The following is a 23,414-nucleotide window of genomic DNA, read 5'->3' on the forward strand; positions in this document are numbered from 1 at the left end:
TCCTAGCGATTCAGATACAATTTTGCATGGTGGATAGTTGCGTTGCTCTCTTGAGACTGTATCTTGGTGGACGCGAGAGTCTCTGGATGCATGGTTTCATGAGGTTCGCGCCACACTTTCATCTTACCGTTGATGCAAAAAAAAAAAGTGTATATGGAAACTAGTCACACCACATGATAGTGACACCCATGAGAATCACGTCTGTGGTTTTCATGGATGTCACTATTGGAAGGTAAAAGTACAGTTGACTGGGACATGGCGTTCTAAACTTTTAGTATAGCGAGGATTTTCTCTCTGTATTTCTTGTTGTCTATCACTTCTTGGAGGTTATCGTCATCACTTCGAGTGAGGGTAGCATTTCCTTAGATATGAATCTATCAGTGAGCGCTAGCCCGTTATGGTTTGCTAATAGCTGTGCTGAAAACTGAAGATAAGGGCAAGGAATTTGCCCAAGAGCATTGATCCCAGAAATTCGGCTGTATTATTTTACTGGTGACTTTTGATTGTGAATAGCAACCTTCTTTCTCCGATATAGGATTGAAACCTGCGCAGTTGAAGGGCATCTGCTAAATGCGTTGCTCTGAGAGTTGGGGGAAGATGGAGCTTGGTTGTGGCCTATTTTAACAGCCAGAATGCCGCGACAGAGATCCTTTTAAGGCTGGATTCCGCAGCCGAGGTCCATACCTTTGAGACGTATAGTACGACCGGGTATGGATTAGATACGATATGTCTTTTTAGCAGGTGCAAATCATTGGTGTGGAGTAGCTGTTGCTTGGCGACCCAGCGTGGAGAAATCAGCCTCGAATGTATGAGATTAACCTGCTCGGTGAATTGAATCGACTCGGTGATTGGAGTCGAATATGACTCCCAGATCTTTGTGCGTTTGAATTGAGCAGCAGAACTTGAAACTGAGGAGTCATTGAGCGCAGGCTCCAGAGCTGGTGGGCTGCCCTTTAGTGATAAGATGGTTTGTGGCGGTTTCAGATAATTGATTTAGAGATTGAAGGCGTTGAGATAGTCAGCTATGTATGTAGTTTCCTTTTGATTTGTTAAGTGGTTTCGGCTGGAGTCGAATGGCGATATCCTAGGAGCTTGATCACACATCGTGGATCACAGGTGTCGGCATGTGTGATCCCGAAGAGAACACCGGACAGGACCACCGCCTTGAAGCACACTGGCAGAAAGTGTATACAGAAAGTGTATTTGTAAGTTATTAGCGGCTTCCAGGGTTCCCCCTATATCCGCCGTTTGTTAGGCTTTTTGCCAAGTTGCCGGCTTAGAAAAGAACTTAAAAGAGCATCAAAATTTCACGTATATATTTAACACAAAAAAAAAAAAAAAAAAAAAAAAAAAAATTTTCTTTAAATTTTTTAAGTTTTTGAATTTTGAGAAGAAAAAAAAAAAAAAAATGCATCTGATAGATGAAATATGTAATTAGGTGTGCATTAGTGTTGTGTTTGCGTTGTGTGTTAGCCGGCACCTGGCATTTAGCAGCAGGGGGCTGTGGCAGGTTTGTGTCACAGCCCCTCACTCCCATCCCTAGCCACATGGAGGCAGCCAGGATCTACTTTATCTTAAGAGGACACGGACTGATCCGGTCCTGTGGTTAAGTTTTTGGACGTCTGATGTCCTATCAAGTTAATCCTGTGTGGCCGGGTAATGCATCAGGGAAGGTCCCCTCAGAATTACCAGGGCACACTTTTTTGGTTTTATTTCCCCTTAGATATGAAATAAAATAAAATAAAATAAAATAAATAAAACAATTAAAATAAAGTAAAGTAAAATAAAATAAATAAAACAATTACAATAAAGTAAAGTAAAATAAAATAAGATAATTAAAATAAATAAAATAAAGTAAAATATATTAAAATAAAATAAATTAAACTATAATAATATAAGGACTATCATTTACTTTTCGATATCCCTATACCCCATCTCTCACAGGGCTCAGTCCTGGCCAAGAGTGGGAGGGATGTACTATTCCATCTCTTGCAGGGCTCAATCCTGACCAAGAGTGGGAATGATGTGATCAGTTCATATTGGTACGCAATCTGGCATGGTAGTGTCCATTTCTTCTTGTCTTTCTTTTTCCCCTCTCTTCCATTTTCCTTCTTCTTCTTTCTTCCCTTCTTCCCTCCTTCATCCCTCTCTTTTCTTTCCTCCTGGATATGTCCTTGTGTGTACCTTTTCCTATGCAGTCTTAAGCATGGGCACTGGGTATGTTGTTCAGTGTTATGCCCCTTGGTATTAGTCTTTTCTTTCCCTTTTCCTCTTGTTCTTCTTCTTTCCCTTTCCCTCCTTGGAGCTTGATCACACATCGTGTGATCAAGCTCCAAGCACACTGGCAGTTTATAACGAATGATGGTCTTTGTTCCAACCTTCAGTGTGAGATAACCCTTGGATAGAAGAGATTATAGTAACTAGACAACATCGCCGCGGCAACTGAAGTAGCTTTCTAAGGAGGTGTAGCATTTGGGGGTATATGCGCAGATGAAATCAAATGCAAGATTAGCTATAATTGACTTTCCTGAGATTCCTGTCTGTGCGTGTAGTAGCACAGTGGTATCGTCACCGTCCTCCCCATACTGGGTGGAAAAGGCTCGGATTCGAATCCCGTCGATGACGCGAGGAACTTTAATGGGCTTTTTTCTCTCCGTGGCTGAGTTAGTCGGTCTCAGGCCTATATAGCAAGGTTTTTCCCCAGAAACTGGGGTTTTTCGTCTAGCAAAACAGGCAAATCGACCAGAGAACACGCAATTTACCGACATGAATACGGGTAACCCTAAAATAATAATTAGATTTTTTTTTTCCTGAGGTCCCTTCGATCAGTTAACTCAAAGTAGACTGTGTTCCTTGTTACTCTTTGTGCGTCAGGGTTGGTGTACTGAAAAATTACTTCTAATTACAACTTCTCACAGTGACTACTGTTAAATGATAACAATGTTTTGTTATATATTAGAACTACTTTCGGATTTCTACTGCGTCTGAAGATTCTACTATTTTATTCTTGGGAAAGCTACTCTAGTGGATTTTCCTTATGGACGTGTATTGTCTGGTGAACTGTTGAAGCCAACTTGGACTTGGTATTGATTGTAAATAGTTAATTTGTTAATACTGAATCTTGCCCTATTAATGGAGTGTGATGGGGTAACATTTGGTCCATGATCTTTGGACTCTTTCCTCAAGGAAGACAGGAATATCCTTGACGAGCTTTCTTTCTTTGCTGATCCTGATACCAGGATGGGATTTTTGGTAAGATGCCAGGTCACAACATAACAACAGAACAGAGCACAAAATTTACACACAAAACACCACCCGCACATGACCGGATTAGGCGTAAGCCTCACCACAGTAAGTATAAAAGCGGCTAATAGGGGAACTCTGGGGTCCGCAACAACTAAACTTAAATACTTACTTCCTGAGACCTCATAGTGTATTTGCTGAGGACTGTCGCAGAGAATTTGGTGGGTGATGGATGGTTGCAGTGTGTACACCAGAATTTTTAGCAATACGGAGGCAAGAGATGAATCTGTGTTTGCTTGGGAGAGATGATTGTTGGTTCTTAGAAATAGGCTGGACGGAGTACCTGTTCCACTGTGGTGGAAAGTAATGATTATCAAGGCATCTGTTATATAGGTTGAAGAGCGGATTGATGATGAAGACGCTTATGCATTTCATAATGAACTGTTATGATGATGATATTTCATGACGAACTAATACTAAAACTACACTTCTCGACAAAAGTAACAGAACATGTAGAAAATGTGTATCTCGTGCAGATTGCAAGGAAACGGGTCAAAATTTGGTATGGTTGTGTACCATGAGAAGACAGTAAGAAACTACAGATAGGAATAAGGGAAATTTAAAGGGATTGTATAATAATTACCAGAAAGGTCACTTTACAGAAGTCGATCCAGAATACTGGTAAATTTGACATCAGTATTGGGTATGATCACTTACAACGGCTAAACAAGCTTGACAGCGGTGAACCATGCTCGATATAACGGCTTTTATGAGGTTCTGTGGAAACATTCCATTCTTCCACCAGCACAGACACGGGTTCACTAAATGACCGAGGAGTTGGCTGTCGGCGTGCAATGCGACGCCCAAGGGCATCCCACACATGTTTGATCGGATTTAAGTCTAGTGAGTGATCGTGCTGGCCAAGGCAGTCGTTGGATATCTTCAAATTCAAGATATTCCACCACCTCTTGAGCTCTATGTGCAGTGGCGTTTTCGTGCATGAAAAGAAAATCTGGGCTAACCGCACTCCTAAAATGTCTTATATAGGGTTCGAGGATCGGTTTTCGGTACAACTGCGCAGTTACGGTACCACTATGAAAAACATGAAGCGCGGTGTGGCCCTTGATCATTATTCTGCTCCACACGAGAACACTGACTCTTGTCTGACTTTGGAGGGACGGTACAGCATTCCTCGTTGTCTCCAAATGAAATAACGTATAGAGTATGTTTTTAGGCTAAAATCGGACTCATTAGAGAATAGAACTGGACCTCATTTGTCACAGCCCCAACTCATATTCCAGGCTCCAGTTTCGACGTTCATGGCTCCAGTTTCGACGAGCTCTGCGGTGGTTTGAGGTTAATGGGATACAAACTACTAGTTTCCTTGCGTAGAGTCCACTTGAATTGAGCCTTCTTAATACAGCCCGGTTGGAAATATTTTCAACTGTGGCTGCAGCAAATTCAAGAGACAGTTAATGACAGGAAATTGCAGGGTTCCTTCTCACCGTTAAAGCTAGCGATCTGCTCTTTTGACATAGCCTTAGGGCAACCTTGGCCAACTCTTCTTGTGATGGTTCCTGTTTTCCCGAAACTGCTTCCATAGTGCCGAGACGATACTGCATGACACATTAGGCCAACCTGTCACCTACGCCAGCTCGGATTTAATTCGTCCAATGGCCCGCCATCTCAAAGAATCGGCTAAACGACGAAGACTTGCATTCCTGAATACTGGAGATCTGAATATCCTACTGAATAATAAAAAAAAAACGGGAATGAAGTGATGTGGTGAATAATTGGCATAATGTGCAGTCTGTAAGGTGGTAGATTGATTTTAGCACTAATAGAGGCATATGATGCAAGAAAGCAAGCTTATACAGCATCAACCAAAAAAAAAAAAAAACACTTCCCATTTCACGACCATTCATTCCAAATGTTTGTCTAGTTCAGCCTTGAATTTATTTAAGCTATCAACTTCCACAACATCAGATGGAAGTTTGTTCCAGCAGTCAACCACCCACTGGCTAAAGGAAAATTTCAACACATCTATTCTACAACTGCCTTTCCTCAGTTTGAATCTATGCCCCCTCAGTTTGTAATCTGACCAAGCAGAAGAATCCCATCAGCATTGGGCCTGCTCAATCCATTAATAAAATATTCATGAAAAACATTTATTCCTGTTAATTTTGTAGAGCAGTATATGTATTAGTATTATTTACTAATAATATGTAACAATATTAATGAATTATGGTATACTAATGTTAATGATGGCATTCCACTAATTTTCTAAACTCATATTCAAAATTAGTATTATTATTATTACTATTATCTGTTTATTCACCTTAGGTTCCCCCCCCCACGAACAGCCAGTGGACTAGGATGGTGTACAAATATCTGGCTATATATAGCGTACAATTTTATACAAATTTTTGATATTTAAAATAATGAACATTAATTAGAAAATTATATTTGCTTAATAGCGAGTAACGATTAACTTTAAAATAAAACTGATATTAAATTAATATTGTAGTTATATATACAGTATATAATTTCTTCTATCATTTTCAAAGCTCCGATTTTATAGTAGTTCTGGTGATTTGGTCCAGATTGGTCCATAATTTGGCTTCTGTAAGTTTTATTTTCTCCGAACTTATTTGGATCTATGGAGAAGGTGGTGAAGTGTTGGATCATGTTACACGGGAACATTCCTTTTAAGGAGTCCAGGTTAGTGAGCTTCATCCTAAGTGGAGGGTGCTGGCTCTGGTGGTATCTATAGCTTTCTTTTGGGAGTGAGGTAATATCTTCCATCGATGAGGCATCAATCTGGCAGGTTAGCAGCTTAGCAAGGGTGGACAGATTTTTTTTTTGAGAATAGTGAGTTTCCAGGGGGTCATTATTAAATTGACTAGAAAATAGATTTGGAGATGGTGAACGGGTTCCCTCCCAGACGGCTCAGCTACCTCAGAATTCAATATTACATCGTTAGGAATCTGTCACACTGCGAGGCAGGTGCGGAGGACCAGATTTCAGAGGCATATAGAGGTATCGGAGTGAGACACCTATCAATGTACTCACAGAGAGAGAGAGAAAGAGAGAGAGAGAGAGAGAGAGAGAGAGAGAATATGCTTCGTAAATTTTTTGCACTTGCAATATGAAGATCAACATGTTTTTCGAGGAAGGTAAAATTATTTAATGGAAATTTTATTTTAACAGAGACACTTGATAAATCAGTTCCATTTATTTTGTGAGTTTACAATATTCTTTAAAATCGGAAAAATGACCATCGGATAGAAAAGGAAAGCAATTATAATCTCCTGCTTCATTCACTTTTTCGATTGTTAAATAAGAGTTTTAATGGGAAGGTTATATCTTCTATCTCAACAAACTTGTCCGAGTAAAATCTTCACTATATTCATAGTGCCTAATATACAATCAGATGATGGAAAGGAATTCTGACTTCGATTATTAGACGAGCTTTTACCAAAGCGAACTGTTAAATACAGGGATTTGCCGTATCGCAGAAGTAAAAGTCTGAAATAAAGTGAAATCCTTTGAGATTTTGGTCTTTTACTAACTCGAATTGGTAAATGCTAAAGTTTAATTTGTAGAGCAGTAAAAGTTCGAAATCAAATGAACATTTTGCTTTTACCAAAGTGAACTGGCAAATCCTAGGATTTATTCGATTTCAGGGCTTTTACTTCAAGGTATGCAATTTATAAAACGATATACTAACGCTCTACGCTTATTTTAAACGATTACGATTTTGAATTGAAACCAGTTTGGAGCAGTTGTAGGTTACTTGTACTCAGTTTCACCGCTATTTTGTACTAACTGGAGCTGACTGGAAATATTCATCTCATCAAGAGTTTTCTTTAATAATTTGAAAGCGTCTGACTATTTCTTCAGTAAATCTCATGAGTCAGTTTTTCTCCTTTCCATAAAACAATATCAGAGTTTGTTCTAGTCTCAGGAAGCAGTATAATGAATCCTTAACGACTTCTTTAGCGTTAATGATATATGTCTTGTTACAGTAGGAGAAAGGAATGAATTCGCTTCTTTGTGGTATCTGTTTTCAATTTCATTCTGATATTTAATACCAACTTCCCTCAGTTTTGCTCCTGTCCAGAGCCATAAATATAAGATGCTAGTAAATATAAGAACTATAAGAGAACAAGTATGTCCATATGAACTCCTCCGATGTCTGGACAGGATAAGTTTCCATCTTGCTCTTTAAATAAAATGCCTGGTACATTCATTGTAGATCACTGCCTTGCCATCTACAACGGAATAACCCAAAAATTTTCCTAAATCTTTTTTAACGCACAAAATTTACATTTCCCACCGAACTATGTGGTAGGAATTGAAGAATCTTTAATATGGAGTCGTGTGCCTGTTTTAGAACCACGTATCTATGAAAACATCGAAAGATTCGATTGGAGTGAACCTCATGAAGTCATATATTCAGACTGTCTCTTATCCATCACTGAAGTGGCTGGAAGTGTTATCATATAGGATAAGTTCTGTGGTATGTACTGAGTACACTGATAACGTTAGAAAGTCATGTTACCTCCAATGGATATCTTTTTGACGTATCTGACTAACTTCACCCTGTAATGCTTCATTTTTACCCTGATTGCGATCAATTCTTTCTAGACGACAGGTAGCTATCCATGGTTCGAGGAACATTCCTAAGATTTCCAAACATCTCTTCTGGCCGCCTAATTCTCCAAATCTGAATTCAACTGAGAGTGTCTGCGATTTGTTGAAAAGGGCAGTTCGACTTTGCAGTTCTCTACCGACCACAGTACAGCAGCTGACAATTATTCTAATAGAAGAATGGTAAAATTTGGAGCTAGACTACCTCAGACGCCTAGTGTAATCCCTTTCACAACGGAAGACTTGTATGATTCGGACAAAATGTGGCCCTCCTAGGTATTGAATAAAGTTTTCAAATTTTTTGAACAGTGATTGTATAAGCATATAAGGGAACAAATATGTCCATATAAACTCTTCCATTGTCAGTTTTCACAAGAAATCTGGGAACATTCATTGTAGACCTACTGCTTTTGCCATCTATCATTGAATAACCCAAAACGTTTTCACCAAAATATTATTACCAATCTGTATTGCATACTTATATCAATCTCATCTCGAAATGCCCTAAGTCTCCTCGCAATTCACTGCTGTCTAAATGAAGAATTATCACGGATGTATAGAACAAGGATAAAGTATTCAATATCAACAAAGTCTTCATGGCACAAGATGGCTTACACTTTGGCCTCCTCTCGCAACAATCAGTGCATTCTTGACGGTCAACAACGCTGCTGTCTGTTATGCTCATGACATAAAGCTGACAGGAATTTTACAGCGAAGGGGATGACCCGAGTCACAACAGACAAACAGGATATTTCAGCAACTAGAAATATATTTCTAGCAGTTCGTATTAGCAATTAATCCGAACAAATCTACCAATCTCATGTTCTGACCATCGGGACCTTGCTATAATTTTTGATCAAAACTAATCTAAATATACATATCCAGTCTCTTAGCATAAGTAATACTGAAGATCACATCTCAAGTCTTTGTGCATAAGCAGTTCAGCTGAAATTTTCTGCACTGGCTAGAGAAAGATTCAAATGGCTGGAGAAGCGCATGCGCTCAGTGTTTCCTGAGACTTATAAGATAAGTTTAAAGATTTATTTTCCAAAAACAAGTAGTTTGTTATCACTACCTAATTAGTTATTTTTAATGCACGGTCGAAGCATGCAATATCAGCATTGTGTTGATTCAAATATACTGCACTTCCATAGAGCAGTGCTGTTTGGCGTAGTGCAATATCGAGACAACTTGCTATACGGTTGGTGAGTACTATTTATGAGATGTACGTCAATTTCCCTGTTTTCTAATGCATAGATGTGGTTTTTTTTTCCTATGCAATGGTAACTGGTTATTAGAATTGGTAACTGCACGGGATTTTAGTTCAGTTAAGCTGAAAATAAATAAGATAAACTTGTTAAGATTAACGTAAGTTATTCGGATTTTAGAAATAAATAAAAAAAAAAAACTGAAGGAATGATTTTCTAAAGCAATGAATGCTTTAACAGAAAGGAGAAAGAGAGAGAAAGAGTGAGAGAATTTTTAACTTACCAGTGATGTTAAGCTATGCTGCTGTCTGTGATCTTGCCAATAATGCCACTATTGTGTAAGGTCGAGAGACTGAAGAAGAGATAAAACGAAAGAAGAAAAAATAAGAAAAGAGAACGAAACGTAAAAAACGGGGGAGAGCAGACATCACACGAGCTGGTTGGGCCATGCGGTGTGAAAGAGTCGGCGGTAGTTGGCCGATGTCCAATGAAGGCAGGGCTAGGTTGGCTCTAGTTCCTGCCGTGTTGTATCATTTACGTCCGAACACGGAAGTAGACGGCATCGTTAGTCTGAGCGGTGAGCTTACGGAGCAGTTTGTCGGCGAAGAAAGAGGAATCTATAAACACATAGATGTACACACGGACTGGCTTTTTTTCCCGCTCATCACGTGGCTGCGCGTGCAGATTACGGGGGGTGGTGAAGAAATGGTGACAAGGGTTGTGACCCTCCCTCCCTTCCTTCCCTCCAGTGCTCCCTGACGTGTGCATCCGACTGAATATTCGCGAACCCTGTTTGGATATGGCATCAATGGACAGTCCCGAGCCACGCTAAACTCCAGGACAGCACTCCAACAGTTTTTTTTTTTTTTTATCTTTCGGCACGATGTTCTCTGCCCACGGGATGGACAGACCTGAGGAGGTATCTTGTCCCGGAGATAGTCCCTCGAGCAGCAGCGGCAGCGAAGATCCCACGGAAGGGCCACCGCCCCATGAATCAGGCAGAACTCTAGAAGAAGCGGTGAGCAAAGTGCTTCAGAATTACGACTGGTCCTTGGAAAACAGACGGCAGGCGCGCGCCCGTGCACATGTCAAAAGACCTATGAACGCTTTTATGGTGTGGGCCCAAGCAGCCCGCCGAAAACTGGCGGAACATTACCCTCATCTTCACAATGCGGAACTCAGCAAAACCCTTGGGAAACTGTGGAGGTAAGTGGACAATTCTTTCTTGTCAAGGTGTATTACGATGTACGATCGCTAATAACCCAAAAGATACTCTCGATACTTCAGGGAAAAACATAACGCCTCCCCCATGTGTACAAACCGTCACTTAAGTTGTGAAGGTCGCCAACCAGTCTAAAAAAAGGAAAAGAACCTAATAATTATGTATTGGATTTCTTCCTTTTATCCTTTAGAATAATGGATGTGGCTTCCCTCTTTCCTTTGTAATAACTGATGCGTGCGTTTAGGTGGGAGGGTCCCTTTAGGTTGGGGTTAATAGAGCGGTCCATTTTGAATGCGATAAACTTCAGTTAGTCGGTATGATTTAGAAGCTCTCATCAGATGAATTCTTAAACTTTTTTCAGCAGGCAGTATGTAAGACATGTAAGAGAGTATTAATACTCATTGAGTATCATCAAAATATTGTGATATTCGTTAGTAGTTGTCTCTCTGTTGAACGAAATCTTCTGCACTGGGGATTTCGTAACCGAAATCCCCAGTGCAGAGTGGTTCGTTCACAAAGTTCGTATGGTGACTACTAAGGATTTAGTATATTATTTTGGTATTAACTTTTATGCGCAGCCAACAAGCTCCTTTTAATGACTGTGCATCAAATTTTATGGTTTTGCTAACGTGCCTTTCTTTTATGTGGACATTTATGTGTAGGTGTCTGCAGGATGGGTGCTACGATTATCGCTTGGTCTCTGGGTCAAAGTGATGAACTCAAGTTTCATTCATAGCGATAAACAACGATAAATCTGCAATTTCTTTCTTTTTTTTTTTTGTTTGTAGAAACTCGAAATATGCCGCGGATCATTATGGCTAAATTTCGTTTCATTGAAAAAAAGTATTGTACATTAAATGTTCCCTCCTCAACAAGATTCGAACCCGATCAGTTTCGCAATCTTTTGGCTAAAAAGGAAACGAATTAGCCTCGGAAGATGGCTGACTTCATCTTTTGTTATTTTTTTCTTTGTACTCTCAGGGTTTTCATTCTGAAAATACAAAAAAAAAAACCAAAAAAAAAAAACCTGTTAACTTGGATCGTTTTGGAATGAGCACTGGAGCATTAAAAGCTATCAGTATATTGTTTTTATTCATTAAGTAATTTAGTCAGCAATCTCAGCATTCTTTGTGTACAAACCCAAGAACTCTGTTGGCTTGTAGAATGTCTAATGTTATTTCACACACTGTGGAAAAGGTCTGAGTTCAAATTTGGTACAGGAGACGTTTTTGTTTTTTAGCATGGTAGTCGAGTGATCAGTTTATTCGTTTTGCGGAATAAAAGCCCGACCAAAAAAAAAAAAAAAAAGTGTGCTCTCTATCCGCGACCGACTAACTCGGCCACGATTTAAAAACTAAAAAAAAAAAAAGTGCTCACACCTCAACGAGATTTTAACTCGGGCATTTTTAACACTCTGCTACATTGCTCGACAAAGTTAGCAAAACAAAATGTTTTTCATTAATATTTTATTGTGAGCAGTGTCGCCAAAGGCGAATATTTGATATAATAGGGATCCTGGCATGAAAGTTCTGTGTCTGATAGAAATCGATCTACCACCTTCCAGAGATACACATTATGCAAATGATTCACGCCTATTAAAACACGAGTTGCGACCACATTACTTCATTAGTGTTTATTGGCTTTCTCAGTGGGACAGCAACATATCCGGTACTCAGGATGGTAAGTCATCGTCGTTTAGATGGCTCTTTCAGATAGCGAGCTATTGGATGACTTGAAGCCTGGAAGTCGTAGCCGTGACACGTTGGCTTAATGTGTCACGCAATGTCGTCTCGGCACCATGGAAGCAGTTTCAGAAGACAAGAACCATTATATGAAAAACTGGCAAAGATCGCACCAAGGCTACATCAACCAGAAAAGTCCCTTACTTGGCTCTAACATCAAAACAGAACCTTACCATGTCTTTTCATCAACTGTCTCTTGAGGTTACTGCGGCAACAGGTGACACTATTTCCAACCGGACTGTGTTAAGAAGGCTTAATTCAAGTGGACTCTATGCAAGGAAACCAGTGGTATGTATCCCATTAATCCCAAAACCACCGCAGAGCTTGTCGAAACTGGTGCCATGAATATGCGACCTTGGAGCCCTGGAAAATGGGGTACAGTGTGTTTTCTGACGAGTCCCGTTTTAGCCTACAATCAGATTCTTGACGTTATTTCATCTGGAGACAACGAGGAATGCAGTACCTTCCTGCAGCGGAATAACGATCAACTGCTGCACCCCCTCTTCATGTTTTTGATAGGGGATACTGTAACTGTGCACAGGTACCAAGAACATTTCTTCGAACTCTATGCGCGACATTTTAGGGGTACAGTTGGACCAGATATTCTTTTCATGTACGACAACTCCGCAGCACATAGAGCTCAAGAGGTGGAGGAATATCTTGAAATTGAAGATATCCAACACTGCCGTGGCTAGCATGATCACTCACCAGACTTAAATGCGATGGAACATGTGTGGGATGCACTTGGGCGTCGCACTGCACGCCACAGCTAAGTCCTCGGTCACTTTGTGAGCTAAGGTCTGCCGCTGGTAGAAGAATGGGATTTGTTGCCACAGAAACTTATGGATACCCTTATATCGAGCATGATTCATCGCTGTCAGGTCTGTTTAGCCGTTGGAGGGAATCATACACCATACTGATGTCATGTGACCATATTTTCGAGCACCTTGTATCGACTTCTGTAATGTGACTTTTTTGGTAATTCTTGTACATCCCCTATAAATGTCCCTTATACTTGTCCGAAGTTTCCCGTTGTCTCCTCATCTCATCGTTATTGTATTGTACGCCATACCAAATTTTGGCCCGCTTCATCGTAAGCTGTAAGATTTACGCCATGTTTCCTACGTGTTCTGTTAATTTTGTCGAGCAGTATAGTTACGGGGGACACCAAATTAGTCAGTCTTGAAAGATGGTTGGATTTATCTTTTGTTGTTTTTTCCCCTTCTTCGACTTTCATGGTTTTAATCTGGGGCAAAGAAAAAAATCAATCTGACACTTAATTTGGATTGTTTTGGAATAAGCACGAGAGCATTAAAGGCTCTCTCACATCAGTATATTGTGTTTATTAATTTATTTATTCCTTGATTTGATCAATTTTAAATCAATCTTGAAACAGCCATTAGGGCCTAGAAGGATATGGAGAGGTTATTACAGAATATTCAATATATATGTACATAAGCAAAAAGAAGACAAAATATTAAATAAGTGCAAAAAATACACAAAATAAAACAAAACAATACTTAAATAAAAGAGTAAAGTTAGACTGCAGAAAGATGAACAAAAGAGTCAAGACAACTTGGAAGTTGGAAGTTCTGATGATGGACATCTATACTGGAGTGCAAAACTTAAGGATCAACGCTATTTCTAAAGGTTACAACCACAAAATCTTTACTTAAGGTATTCTTTATTGATGAGAGTAGATTCAGTCTGAGCAGCGATTCTGGACATCAGCTAATCTGGCGAGAGGTTGGCACACGGTATCATCCCGCAAACATCACTGAAAGGGATCGATATGGCGGTCGAAGTGTTCTCGTCTGGGGAGGCGTTATCTTGGATGGACGTACACACCTCCAGAACTAGAAGGCGGTACTGTAACTGGTGCACGTTACTGTACTGAAGTAATCCCCATGTGCATCTGTTCCGAGGTGCCATTGGCCCCGAGTTCGTGTTTATGGATGATAATGCCATATCCCGTCGCACTGCAGCTGTTGATATGCTTTTGGAAAGTGAGGACATTGTTCATATGGATTGGCTTGCCCATTCCACCGTTCTAAATCCCATCGAACACATATGGGACGCTCTGGGGAGACGCCTAGCAGCACGTCCACACCCACCAGAAAATGTTCACCAGCTGTAGATGGCGCTGACAGAGGAATGGATGATGACGATGTTACAGCAAGAACTTGCAACATTGTTCTAAGTATGGACAGGCGGTGCAAAGCCTGCATCGACATTAGGGGTGGCCATATCTCCTACTGAGGACCACCTCTTCCCTTTGTTCCATCTTTGGCAGTGATGCATCTGTATCATGGCAGTCAGTGCTATGTTGTCATTTTTGAATAAAGTCCCTCTGTACCGTTTTGTTTCCGTTGTTGTGTCGGCGTTGTTTCCTTCATCATTTCTGTACCTCACGAGGTTCCTTTGGTATGTTTTTCCGATATCCAGGCCACTCCTATGAGAAGCTACAGGTGAAAACCTGACTGCTCCTTAAATTTTGTACATCAGTGTATTAGAAGGAAAGATGCTTTTACTGTGAGGTCAGGAATAATTACTTTCTTCTATCTGTGATCTACATAGAACTTTTCCATATTGATATCTAAGGTGCAGCAGATGTTGTTCAGGAAATAAATTTGGATGGAAACCAGATTGGAGGAGTGAAAAATCAAATGATGGGTGCATATTTATAACAGGTTGTAGGCACCTTTATGAACAGCGATCAGTTGTGCATTAGTATTTAGTGAAGTGAGGCGCTTTCTTCGGTAGCACAGTTGGTATAATCGCCCCCATACCCGGTGGAAAAGACCGGAGTTCGAATTTCGTCAATGACGAGAGGAATTTCTATGGGTCTTTTTCACAACGTGGCTTAGTTAGTTGTTCTCAGGTGAGGGTAGCCTCGTTTTTTCTCCCGGAAAAATTTGGGTTTTTCTTTCAGAAAACAGCACAATCAAAGATCATATGCAATTTACAGGCATATTGTATACGGGGAAATATCGCTTAAGTTGCTAATTCGCCTAAAACCCTACAACAAAACAAAATTAGTGAAGTCAAATGATGAAAGGAAGCGGATTTTTCTGCATTAGTCAGTGTGCTCTTTGCCTCCACGTTTGGAAGCCACTTATTCCAGTTTTGGAAAATCGCTGCTATAGATCGACTTCATGAAATTCTCCTTGAGATCTTATATTTGCGGTCACCTACGAGGAAGGACAGATGTTCCCCCTTAAATTTAATTAAGCTCTTCAGTGCTTAATAGCCCCAGTCAGAGCTCCCCTTTGATATGCAGTTGTCGAACATTTCAAACCACACCTTCTAAGCCATTCTTCATAGGTACAACGATTTTCCCTCATTACCACCTTGAACCCTTTCCGAAAGTTGCCATTTAGCAGATGAGATCCCCAGACCTCAATATATATTTCAAATGCGATTTAACCATCTCCTTAAAAAGAGGAACAATGACGTCTGTCTCCTACTAGCAGATGTACCATAAATCATAGATGAAACACTCTGTGCCATCCTAGCCGCACTACAGAAAATTTTCACGCGAAATTAAATAGTAATGCCTTTTTCCTATTGAATCACTTTTAGCTCCTTTCTCCTAGTTGATATTTGACTGCAGGGCTTTTGTTCACAATTTTTTTTGAAGCATGGCTGAAATTGTTAACCACCTTTCCCAACTTAAAATTGCCCTCAGATCTTGAGGACTTCCCTTGGATATCCTCGTCAATATGATTTATGAAAATAAGCAGGAGACCTAACATTGAATCCTGAAGAACCCTACATGCTACACCGATCCATCCTGAAGACTGACTATTTATAGCCCTCTGTCTCATATCTTTTAACCAGCTCGCGATCCAGCTTAGGATCTTACCTGTAACTCAATTTTCACTTTATATAGCAGCCTTCCAATGGGATGATGTCGAATGTTTTGCTGAAGTCTAGGTATACAATGTCAAAACGCTTACCTTCTTCCAACTGTTGAATGTCTACATCATACCAACCTTATCAGATTGGTGAGATATTACCTCCCCTTCGCAAACCCATGCTGAAATTTGTTGAGAACACCATTCTTGTTAAGATGGCCCCCAATCACACCTTTAACCACAGATTCCTCCATGAGCTTTCCAACCACAGAAGTGAAACTATTAGATACTCCAAGAAATTGCTTCCGAACAGAGGGCCTTCCCTCGTGGGTAGCACAGTTGGAAAAATCGCCGTCCTCCACACAACGGGTGGAAAAGACTCGAGTTTGAGTCCCGTCGATGACGTGAGGAATTTTTATGGGCTGTTTTACAACATGACAGAGTTAGTCAGTTGGAGGAGAAGGTAGCATGGTTTTTCCTCCGGAAACTCGGGTTTTTCGTCCAGTAAAAACAGAAAATCATCTCCAGAACACATGCAATTTACAGACAGTATACACTGAGCAATATGGCCTTAGTCGCTAATGCTTAAAACCCTGTTACAACAGCAGCAGCAACCGAACAGAGGCTTTGGTTACAGAGGTTTTGGCTTTTATGACTAAAATGATTGAAAGCGAAATTATTATTACAGGACAAACCGAGATCATTTTGAGTTAATTTTAATCATAATTTAAGTTATGATTTTAAAACCCTGGAATATGCGCAGTTCAGTATTCAAATAAATAAAATTTCGGTTTTTACTCCGGGACGACCACACGGTCAGAGTATTGTCAATGGCTGTAGAGATCTTATGCTTTATTGTTCCAAGATATAATAAGATCGGATCCCTGATCCTTATTAGTCCAGTTCTGTGAGGATAATGCATATCCTCACTGATCTCTAGAATTATATAGATATTTTGATAAACGTTATCTAACAAAACCACAAGTTCTGTCTGGGTCATCTATTGTTGATTTGTACCTTGAAGTGTAGAAAATGTGGTAAAGTGTCATGGTATGTTCTTTAGGGTTTGTAAATTTTAAGTTTCATCTGCTAGTTTCCAAAATCAATATATCTAAAACATGGCCTCAGTTTCAGTAACTGGACACTTTTCCAACATAGAGTTTTGATTTATTTCGTTTAATTCGTCTAGTTAGCATCTAAGATTTCAAATACTCAAAGTGAACTCCTAGGGTTTTAATCACATAGAATCTTATGTGATTCCACGTGCATGATTATGAGGCATTTGGAATCATATTGGAGAAAAAAAAACACAACTCTCGCTTGACACCGGCTAACTTACCCACATTGCGAAAAAAGCATTTAATTTTTCAGGTTATTGGTGAGATTCGAACTCTGGTCTTTTCCACCCAGTGTAGCTGGTATGATAAGTTCCAGGTTCATAAGATTTCTATTATCATGGATAAATTACGTTTAAATGTTGGAAAAACGGTATTTTGATCATGTATTTACAAGAAACAAGTTTTTCGTTCAGCGAACACAGACCGACTGAACAATACACATACAAGGGATGGACAAAATAATGGAAACACCTGATATGAAAGTAGTGTGTGCAAAATTTAAGGACCCTTCAGGTTTTCACATGTAGCTTCTCATTGGAGTGGCATGGATATGGGAAAAACATACCCAAGGAACCTCGTGAGATACAAAAATGATGAAGGAAACAACGCCGACAGAACAACGGAAACAAAACGGTACAGAGAGACTTTATTCAAAAATGGCAACATAGCACTGGCTGCCACGATACAGATGCATCACTGCGAAAGACAGAACAAAGGGAAGAGGTGGTCCTCAGTAGGAGATATAGCCACCCCTAATGTCGATGCAGGCTTTGCACCCACTGTCCATACTTAGATCAATGTTGTTGATAAGTTCTTGGGTTAACGTCGTCCATTCCTCTGTCAGCGCCATCTTCAGCTGGCGAACATTTTCTGGTGGGTGTAGACGTGCCACTAGACTTCTCCCCAGAGCGTCCCATTTGTGTTCGATGGGATTTAGATCAGCCGAAACGGGCAGGTCAATCCATACGAACAATGTCCTCACTTTCCAAAAGCATATCAACAGCTGCATGCGATGGGGTGTGGCGTTATCATCCATAAACACGAACTCTGGGCCAGTGGCACCTCGGAACAGACGCACATGGGGAAGAAATACCTCAGTACAGTAGCGTGCACCGGTTACAGTACCGCCTTCCAGTATCTGGAGTTGTGTACGTCCACCCAATATAACCCCTCTCCAGACGAGAACACCTCGACCTCCATATCGATCCTTTTCAGTGATGTTTGCGGGGTGATAAAAAAAAAAAAAGTAAACTGCAGCCATTATCAACCCACTGCAGGATGGAAGCCTCCTCAACAATTCATGTTGAAGGAAATGGCCACGCTGGTTCAGTGCGGGTTGGCAGATCGACCGTATTTAGCAGTCAGGGGCTTGAACCTCGGTCTACTCAAAGAGCGTGTGCTACTGCATTCCCGCTCCTGACCACTTGGCTGCGAAGGCCTTTGCGGGGTGATAATATGTGACAACCTGTCGCCAGATTAGCTGACGTCCAGAATCGCTGCTGAAACTGAATCTACCCTCATCTGTAAAGAGTACCTTAAGTAAATATTTTGTGGTTGTAACCTTTAGGAATAGTGTTGGTCCTTAAGTTTTGCACACCAGTGTAGATTTTTAATGGTTTTATGACGTATTTATGAACATACAGTGATTTTTTTGTTATTTTTACGCAGTACTGTGAAGGAAAGACAATAAAAGCTGATGTTTGTTTAGAGGTGATATAAAAAGGTACATGAAGTAAATGTTAGACCTGTTTGAATTCCAAAGAGGTTATATTTTGGGTGCACGTTTAGCAGGGGTGTCGATAACTAAAACTGCCGATTTGTTTAATGTATCCAGAGTAACTGAATGGAAAGTGATGTCTGCATTCATGTGGAAAAACAAAACCTGATTGAATTGTGCAGATAATCGAAGCTGACTTAAAGAGACCGCCGGACATTGAAAAGGATTGTAGTCCGAAAACATAAAACGACTGTTTTAAAAATAACTTTAGAACTTAACGTGAGTCTCAGCAATCCAGTTTCTAGTAAAACAGCAGAGCCGCTATTGCCAAGCCACTCGTTATTGAAGGTAACACTAGAAAGAGGATGCAGTGGTGCAAGGTATACTAAAACTGGTCACTTGGTGTTTGAAAACATATCTTGTTTTCAGACGAATCATCATTCACACTTTTTCCAACATACAAAGTTTACGCTTGGCGAATGAAAGGAAGTGCATCATTCGGACTTTCTTATGCCAACCGTCAAACATTGAAGAGGATCAACAATGGTTTGGGCGGTCATATCGTGGTATTCTTTAGCTATCATTACCCTGAATGGGCAAATTACTGCCACTAATTACCTTGATATTCTGAGTGACCAGGGTCATTCAATGGTGAAAAATTGTTTCTCACAAAAGATGCCATGTTTCAAGATGATAATGCTCCAGATGTGTCCAGTCTTGGTTTGAGTAGCATGAAACTGAGGCTACGCATCTTCCATGCCTGCGCATCACCAAGCTTAAATGTTATTGAAGCATATTTTCTCCATCTTTATCACTCAAGGAACTTAATTTTTCCTTCCTGAAGATTGGTTTAATGTTCCTCTTAAGATAGTTCAAGATTTATTTGTATCATTTCCACCTAAAATACAAGCTGTTTTAAAAGCAAAGGATGGCCTAACGCCATAATAGTGCATACCTATAACTTTTGTCACAGGTGTTTCCATTATTTTGTTCACGTTCGTAATTTACTAAGGGCTCATCGTCTCAGCCGCATTGGCCCATTACAGTCTTTCCTCCATACCTGGAAGAGCAGTCAGTTGGAGAGTACGACCAACTGTCTTCTTGTTTTGAAATATAGATATGAACTGTGGACATTTTTCACATCCACAGCGTATGCACACCGTATGCTAATGAGAATTGCAATACACTATATTGTCCAATTAATCTATCCTGTGTGCAGACCAATGAAGCTTTTGCTCGCCTATGTCTTTAAACCAAATCACTACAAGCTGACCACCAGTTTTTTTTTTTTTTTTTTTTTTTTTTTTTTGATTTGGTAATTGTTGGCGCATCGGCTTCTGTGGCCATATTGCACCTCCCAAGGTTTTTGCAGTACTTTGATCCAAGCCCGAGGCGGGAATCGAACCCGCGACCTTTGGGTTGCCGGGCAGGTACTTTACCCACTCGGCTAGCCCGGTCGGCTGACCACCAGTATGATATGGTGCGTTGTAATGCTGAAACAGAAAAGGGCCCTCTCTGTACTGCTGTCACCTTGTACGAAGAGCAGACGAACCGATTTTATTGCTAATATAACATCCTATAATGACCTCCTGATGGTAACCGGTAAGCTGAACTTCTCGACCCATCTACTGTGGTTTGTTGACCTTACTTCTAGTTGGTTTATCCAATTACGACATTAATGGGAGTATGGATTACTTTTCTGAAATCCCATGGGTGTTCAAATGCTTTTTTCAATATAGTGAAAATCATACTTATGAAATGCTATCTTCGCCGTGATGGTGGAAAAGTGACTATATTGGTTTTACTGTAATGTAAATTCATTAAAATATAGACATGTACCCTGCCATATCAAAAGTTTCAGGATACGATCACTTTTGTAAAAGCATGTGTTTTAATTGAATAAGATTTGCATTGATTTATCGTGAACACTTTTGACCTGTTCTTTGTAGCAGATGGCAGGAATTTGTTTCTTATCTTTCTTGGGTGTAGTTAGTTCAGCTATAGAACAGGAGCATTAACCATGCCATCCCCTCTTGAGACCGACTAACTCAGCGATGTTGTGAGAAAGGCCAATAAAAATTCCTACCATCATCGACGGGACTCGAACTCAGGTCTGTTTCACCCGGTGTGGGAAGGACAACGATCCTACCAACTGTACTACACACGAGGACAGTTATTGGTCAAAGTTATATTGCATAAACTACAACTGCGCCTTAAGGCAACAGGTAATGAGGTTTTTGATAAAAAGCATGTACCACACACTCAGTGTTAAAATTTTAAACTTTTTTCAACTGGTGTCAACAGAATTAAATCTACGGTATGCAAATGTTGGTTATCACATGGTGTGATTACAAGTCCCTTGGTATCAGATTAATACTGTTCGCTTTCTTAGGGATTCTTAGTTGATCATATCATGAAGAAGACAGGTGGTCTTTCGGATTTCAAGAAAAGTGTTACTGTTGGAGTTTAACAGCAGCCACAATTAAGGATTCAGAGGAAATCACCGGGTTGTCCAAAGCGGTCATCTCAAAAGTATACAGTGGGTGGAAGACGGAAGGAGAATGCAGCGCTAAAAGGAAGACGTGCGGTAGAAATTCAGTACGCCAAGAACGAGATCGCAGGAGTTTATAGCGAATTTTGCGTTAGAATGGAAAGTCCATTGTGTAACAAATAACTGAAAAGTTCAATTTATGCAAAGAATGACCCATTTCCAATCGAACCACAGAGCGAATCTGAGATTGGAAATCATGTCCCTATACGAAAACCATTTTTCGGTTAAAAAAATCGAAAGAGTGGAGTGATTCTGTTAATACCAAGAGCTCAAGAGTGGAGTGTAAATCAGTGAAAAAAGATCATGTGGTCGAACCAGTCTCGATTTACAGTTTTTTGCACCACTGGTAGAGCTTAAGTGTGGCGGGAACCGTATGAAGTCATGCATCCAAACTGTAGCAAGTCCAGAACTCAATATGATGGAAGTAATACCATGGTATTGGGTGTGTTTTGTTAGTATGGACTCGTACCGTTAGAACGTGTTACTTCCAATGAATTTCTTTCTGTCGTATTTTTCCAACTTCATCCTGCACTGGTTCATTTTAACCCCGATTGCGATGGATTCTTTCAAGACGCAACTAACCACCATGCACAAATTGTATGTGAATGGTTCGAGGAAAATTCCCAAGCTTTTCAAATATTCTCTGCCCGCCAAATTCTCCAGATCTGAATCTAGTTGAGAATGTCTAGGATATATTGGAAAGGTCTTGCAGTTCTCTATCGCCCCCAGTACAGCACCTGACATCCATTGTGTTGGAAGAATGGTCAAATCTGGAGCTAAACTTCCTGAAACAGCTAGTGAATTCATACCGCTGTGTGGATGGGCAGTAATTCAGGCAAAAGTTGTCCTATTAGATATTGAATAAAGGTTTTTAATTTTTTGTCAAGTGATTGTATTTAGTGCTTCATCTATAATAAGTGTATGGAGGGCGTATATGATATGCATGGAAAAAAAATTGTCGCTTTCTGTTTGCAAGAAATTAATGAAACATCTGGTGACTCAACATATATTTCCAAAAGTCCAAAATGTAAAATTTCATCAACTCGGAATCGAGTTAGATGCGGACGAACAGACTGACGGACACGGTGCAGACAACAGGCCCTTTATGCATAAAAGACCTGTTGTCTATACCATGGAAGCATACCTAAAAAGCTTCAACTACTGAAGCTTCTGCATATCTAATAGCTGAAAGATGCTGTTTAAAAAGCGAGGGTTCCTTTCAGCTACCACCATACTAACGATCGCCATCCTTCCAAATCATGTGGAAAATATTTTGATTCTCATCTGGATGAGAGGTACTTTTATGGGTTTTTCACAAATTGGCTAAGTTAGTCGGTCTCAGGATAGAGTTTTATTTTCCTGGAAATTCGAGTTTTTCTTTCATCAAACCGACTGAAGCATACCAATTACAGACAGATTGGTGTTGTTGTTGTTGAGTTTTGGGACTATTAGGGACTAAGACCATTTTTATCCGTGTATACTGTCTTTAAATTGCGTGTGTTCTGTGGTTGATTTTCTGTTTTCTGGACGAAAAACCATAGTTTCCCGGAGAAAAAAACACGTTACCCTCGCCTGAGACCGACTAACTCAGCCACGTTGTGAAAAAGATCCACAAAAATTGCCCCTCTCATCGACAGGATTTGAATTCAGGTCTTTTCTACCCGATGTAGGGAGGACGGCGATCCTACCAACTGTGCTACCCACGAGGGCTCTGATTGATTATTGTAGGGTTTCAGACGCATCAGCAACTTTGGCCATATTGCGTCGTATATAATGTCTGTAAATTGCATCTGTTCTGGGTCGGTGGAAGACGAAAGGAGAAAAACCGGCTAACTGAGACCGACTAACTCAGCCACATTGTGAAAAGGCCCATAAAATTCCCTGCGTCATTGATGGGATTGGAACTCGGGGTTTTATTCTTCCCGGTCTAGGGAAGAACGGCGATTCTACTAATTGTGCTACTCAGGAAGACCCGAGTTTACTATAATGCGTTCCGTTGTTCATTCTCATGGCAAGTTAAGTTAATTTTATTGCAATGAGGAAGTAGTTTTACCTGGATGCCTGATGCAATACCCATAACAGCAACAATGTTAGGGATTTAAC

The 23,414-nt window shown here is 40.3% G+C and overlaps 1 protein-coding gene across 1 annotated transcript in view; it reads left to right on the forward strand.

Moving 5' to 3' along the window:
- Positions 1 to 9,599: 9,599 nt before the first annotated feature.
- The window catches only part of LOC150086419 (uncharacterized), a 42,556-nt gene continuing 28,741 nt past the window's right edge, over positions 9,600 to 23,414 (forward strand). Inside the window, exon 1 of the mRNA XM_090371370.1 lies at positions 9,600 to 10,310. Within this exon, the coding sequence (XP_090227496.1) occupies positions 9,988 to 10,310 (323 nt within the window). The 5' untranslated portion in view covers positions 9,600 to 9,987. The remainder of the gene's footprint in view (positions 10,311 to 23,414) is intronic.

Source organism: Mastigoproctus giganteus, chromosome 4 (assembly GCF_048544385.1).
Source record: "Mastigoproctus giganteus isolate SK-2022 chromosome 4, ASM4854438v1, whole genome shotgun sequence".
In the NCBI taxonomy this organism is placed as follows: Eukaryota; Metazoa; Arthropoda; class Arachnida; order Uropygi; family Thelyphonidae; genus Mastigoproctus; species Mastigoproctus giganteus.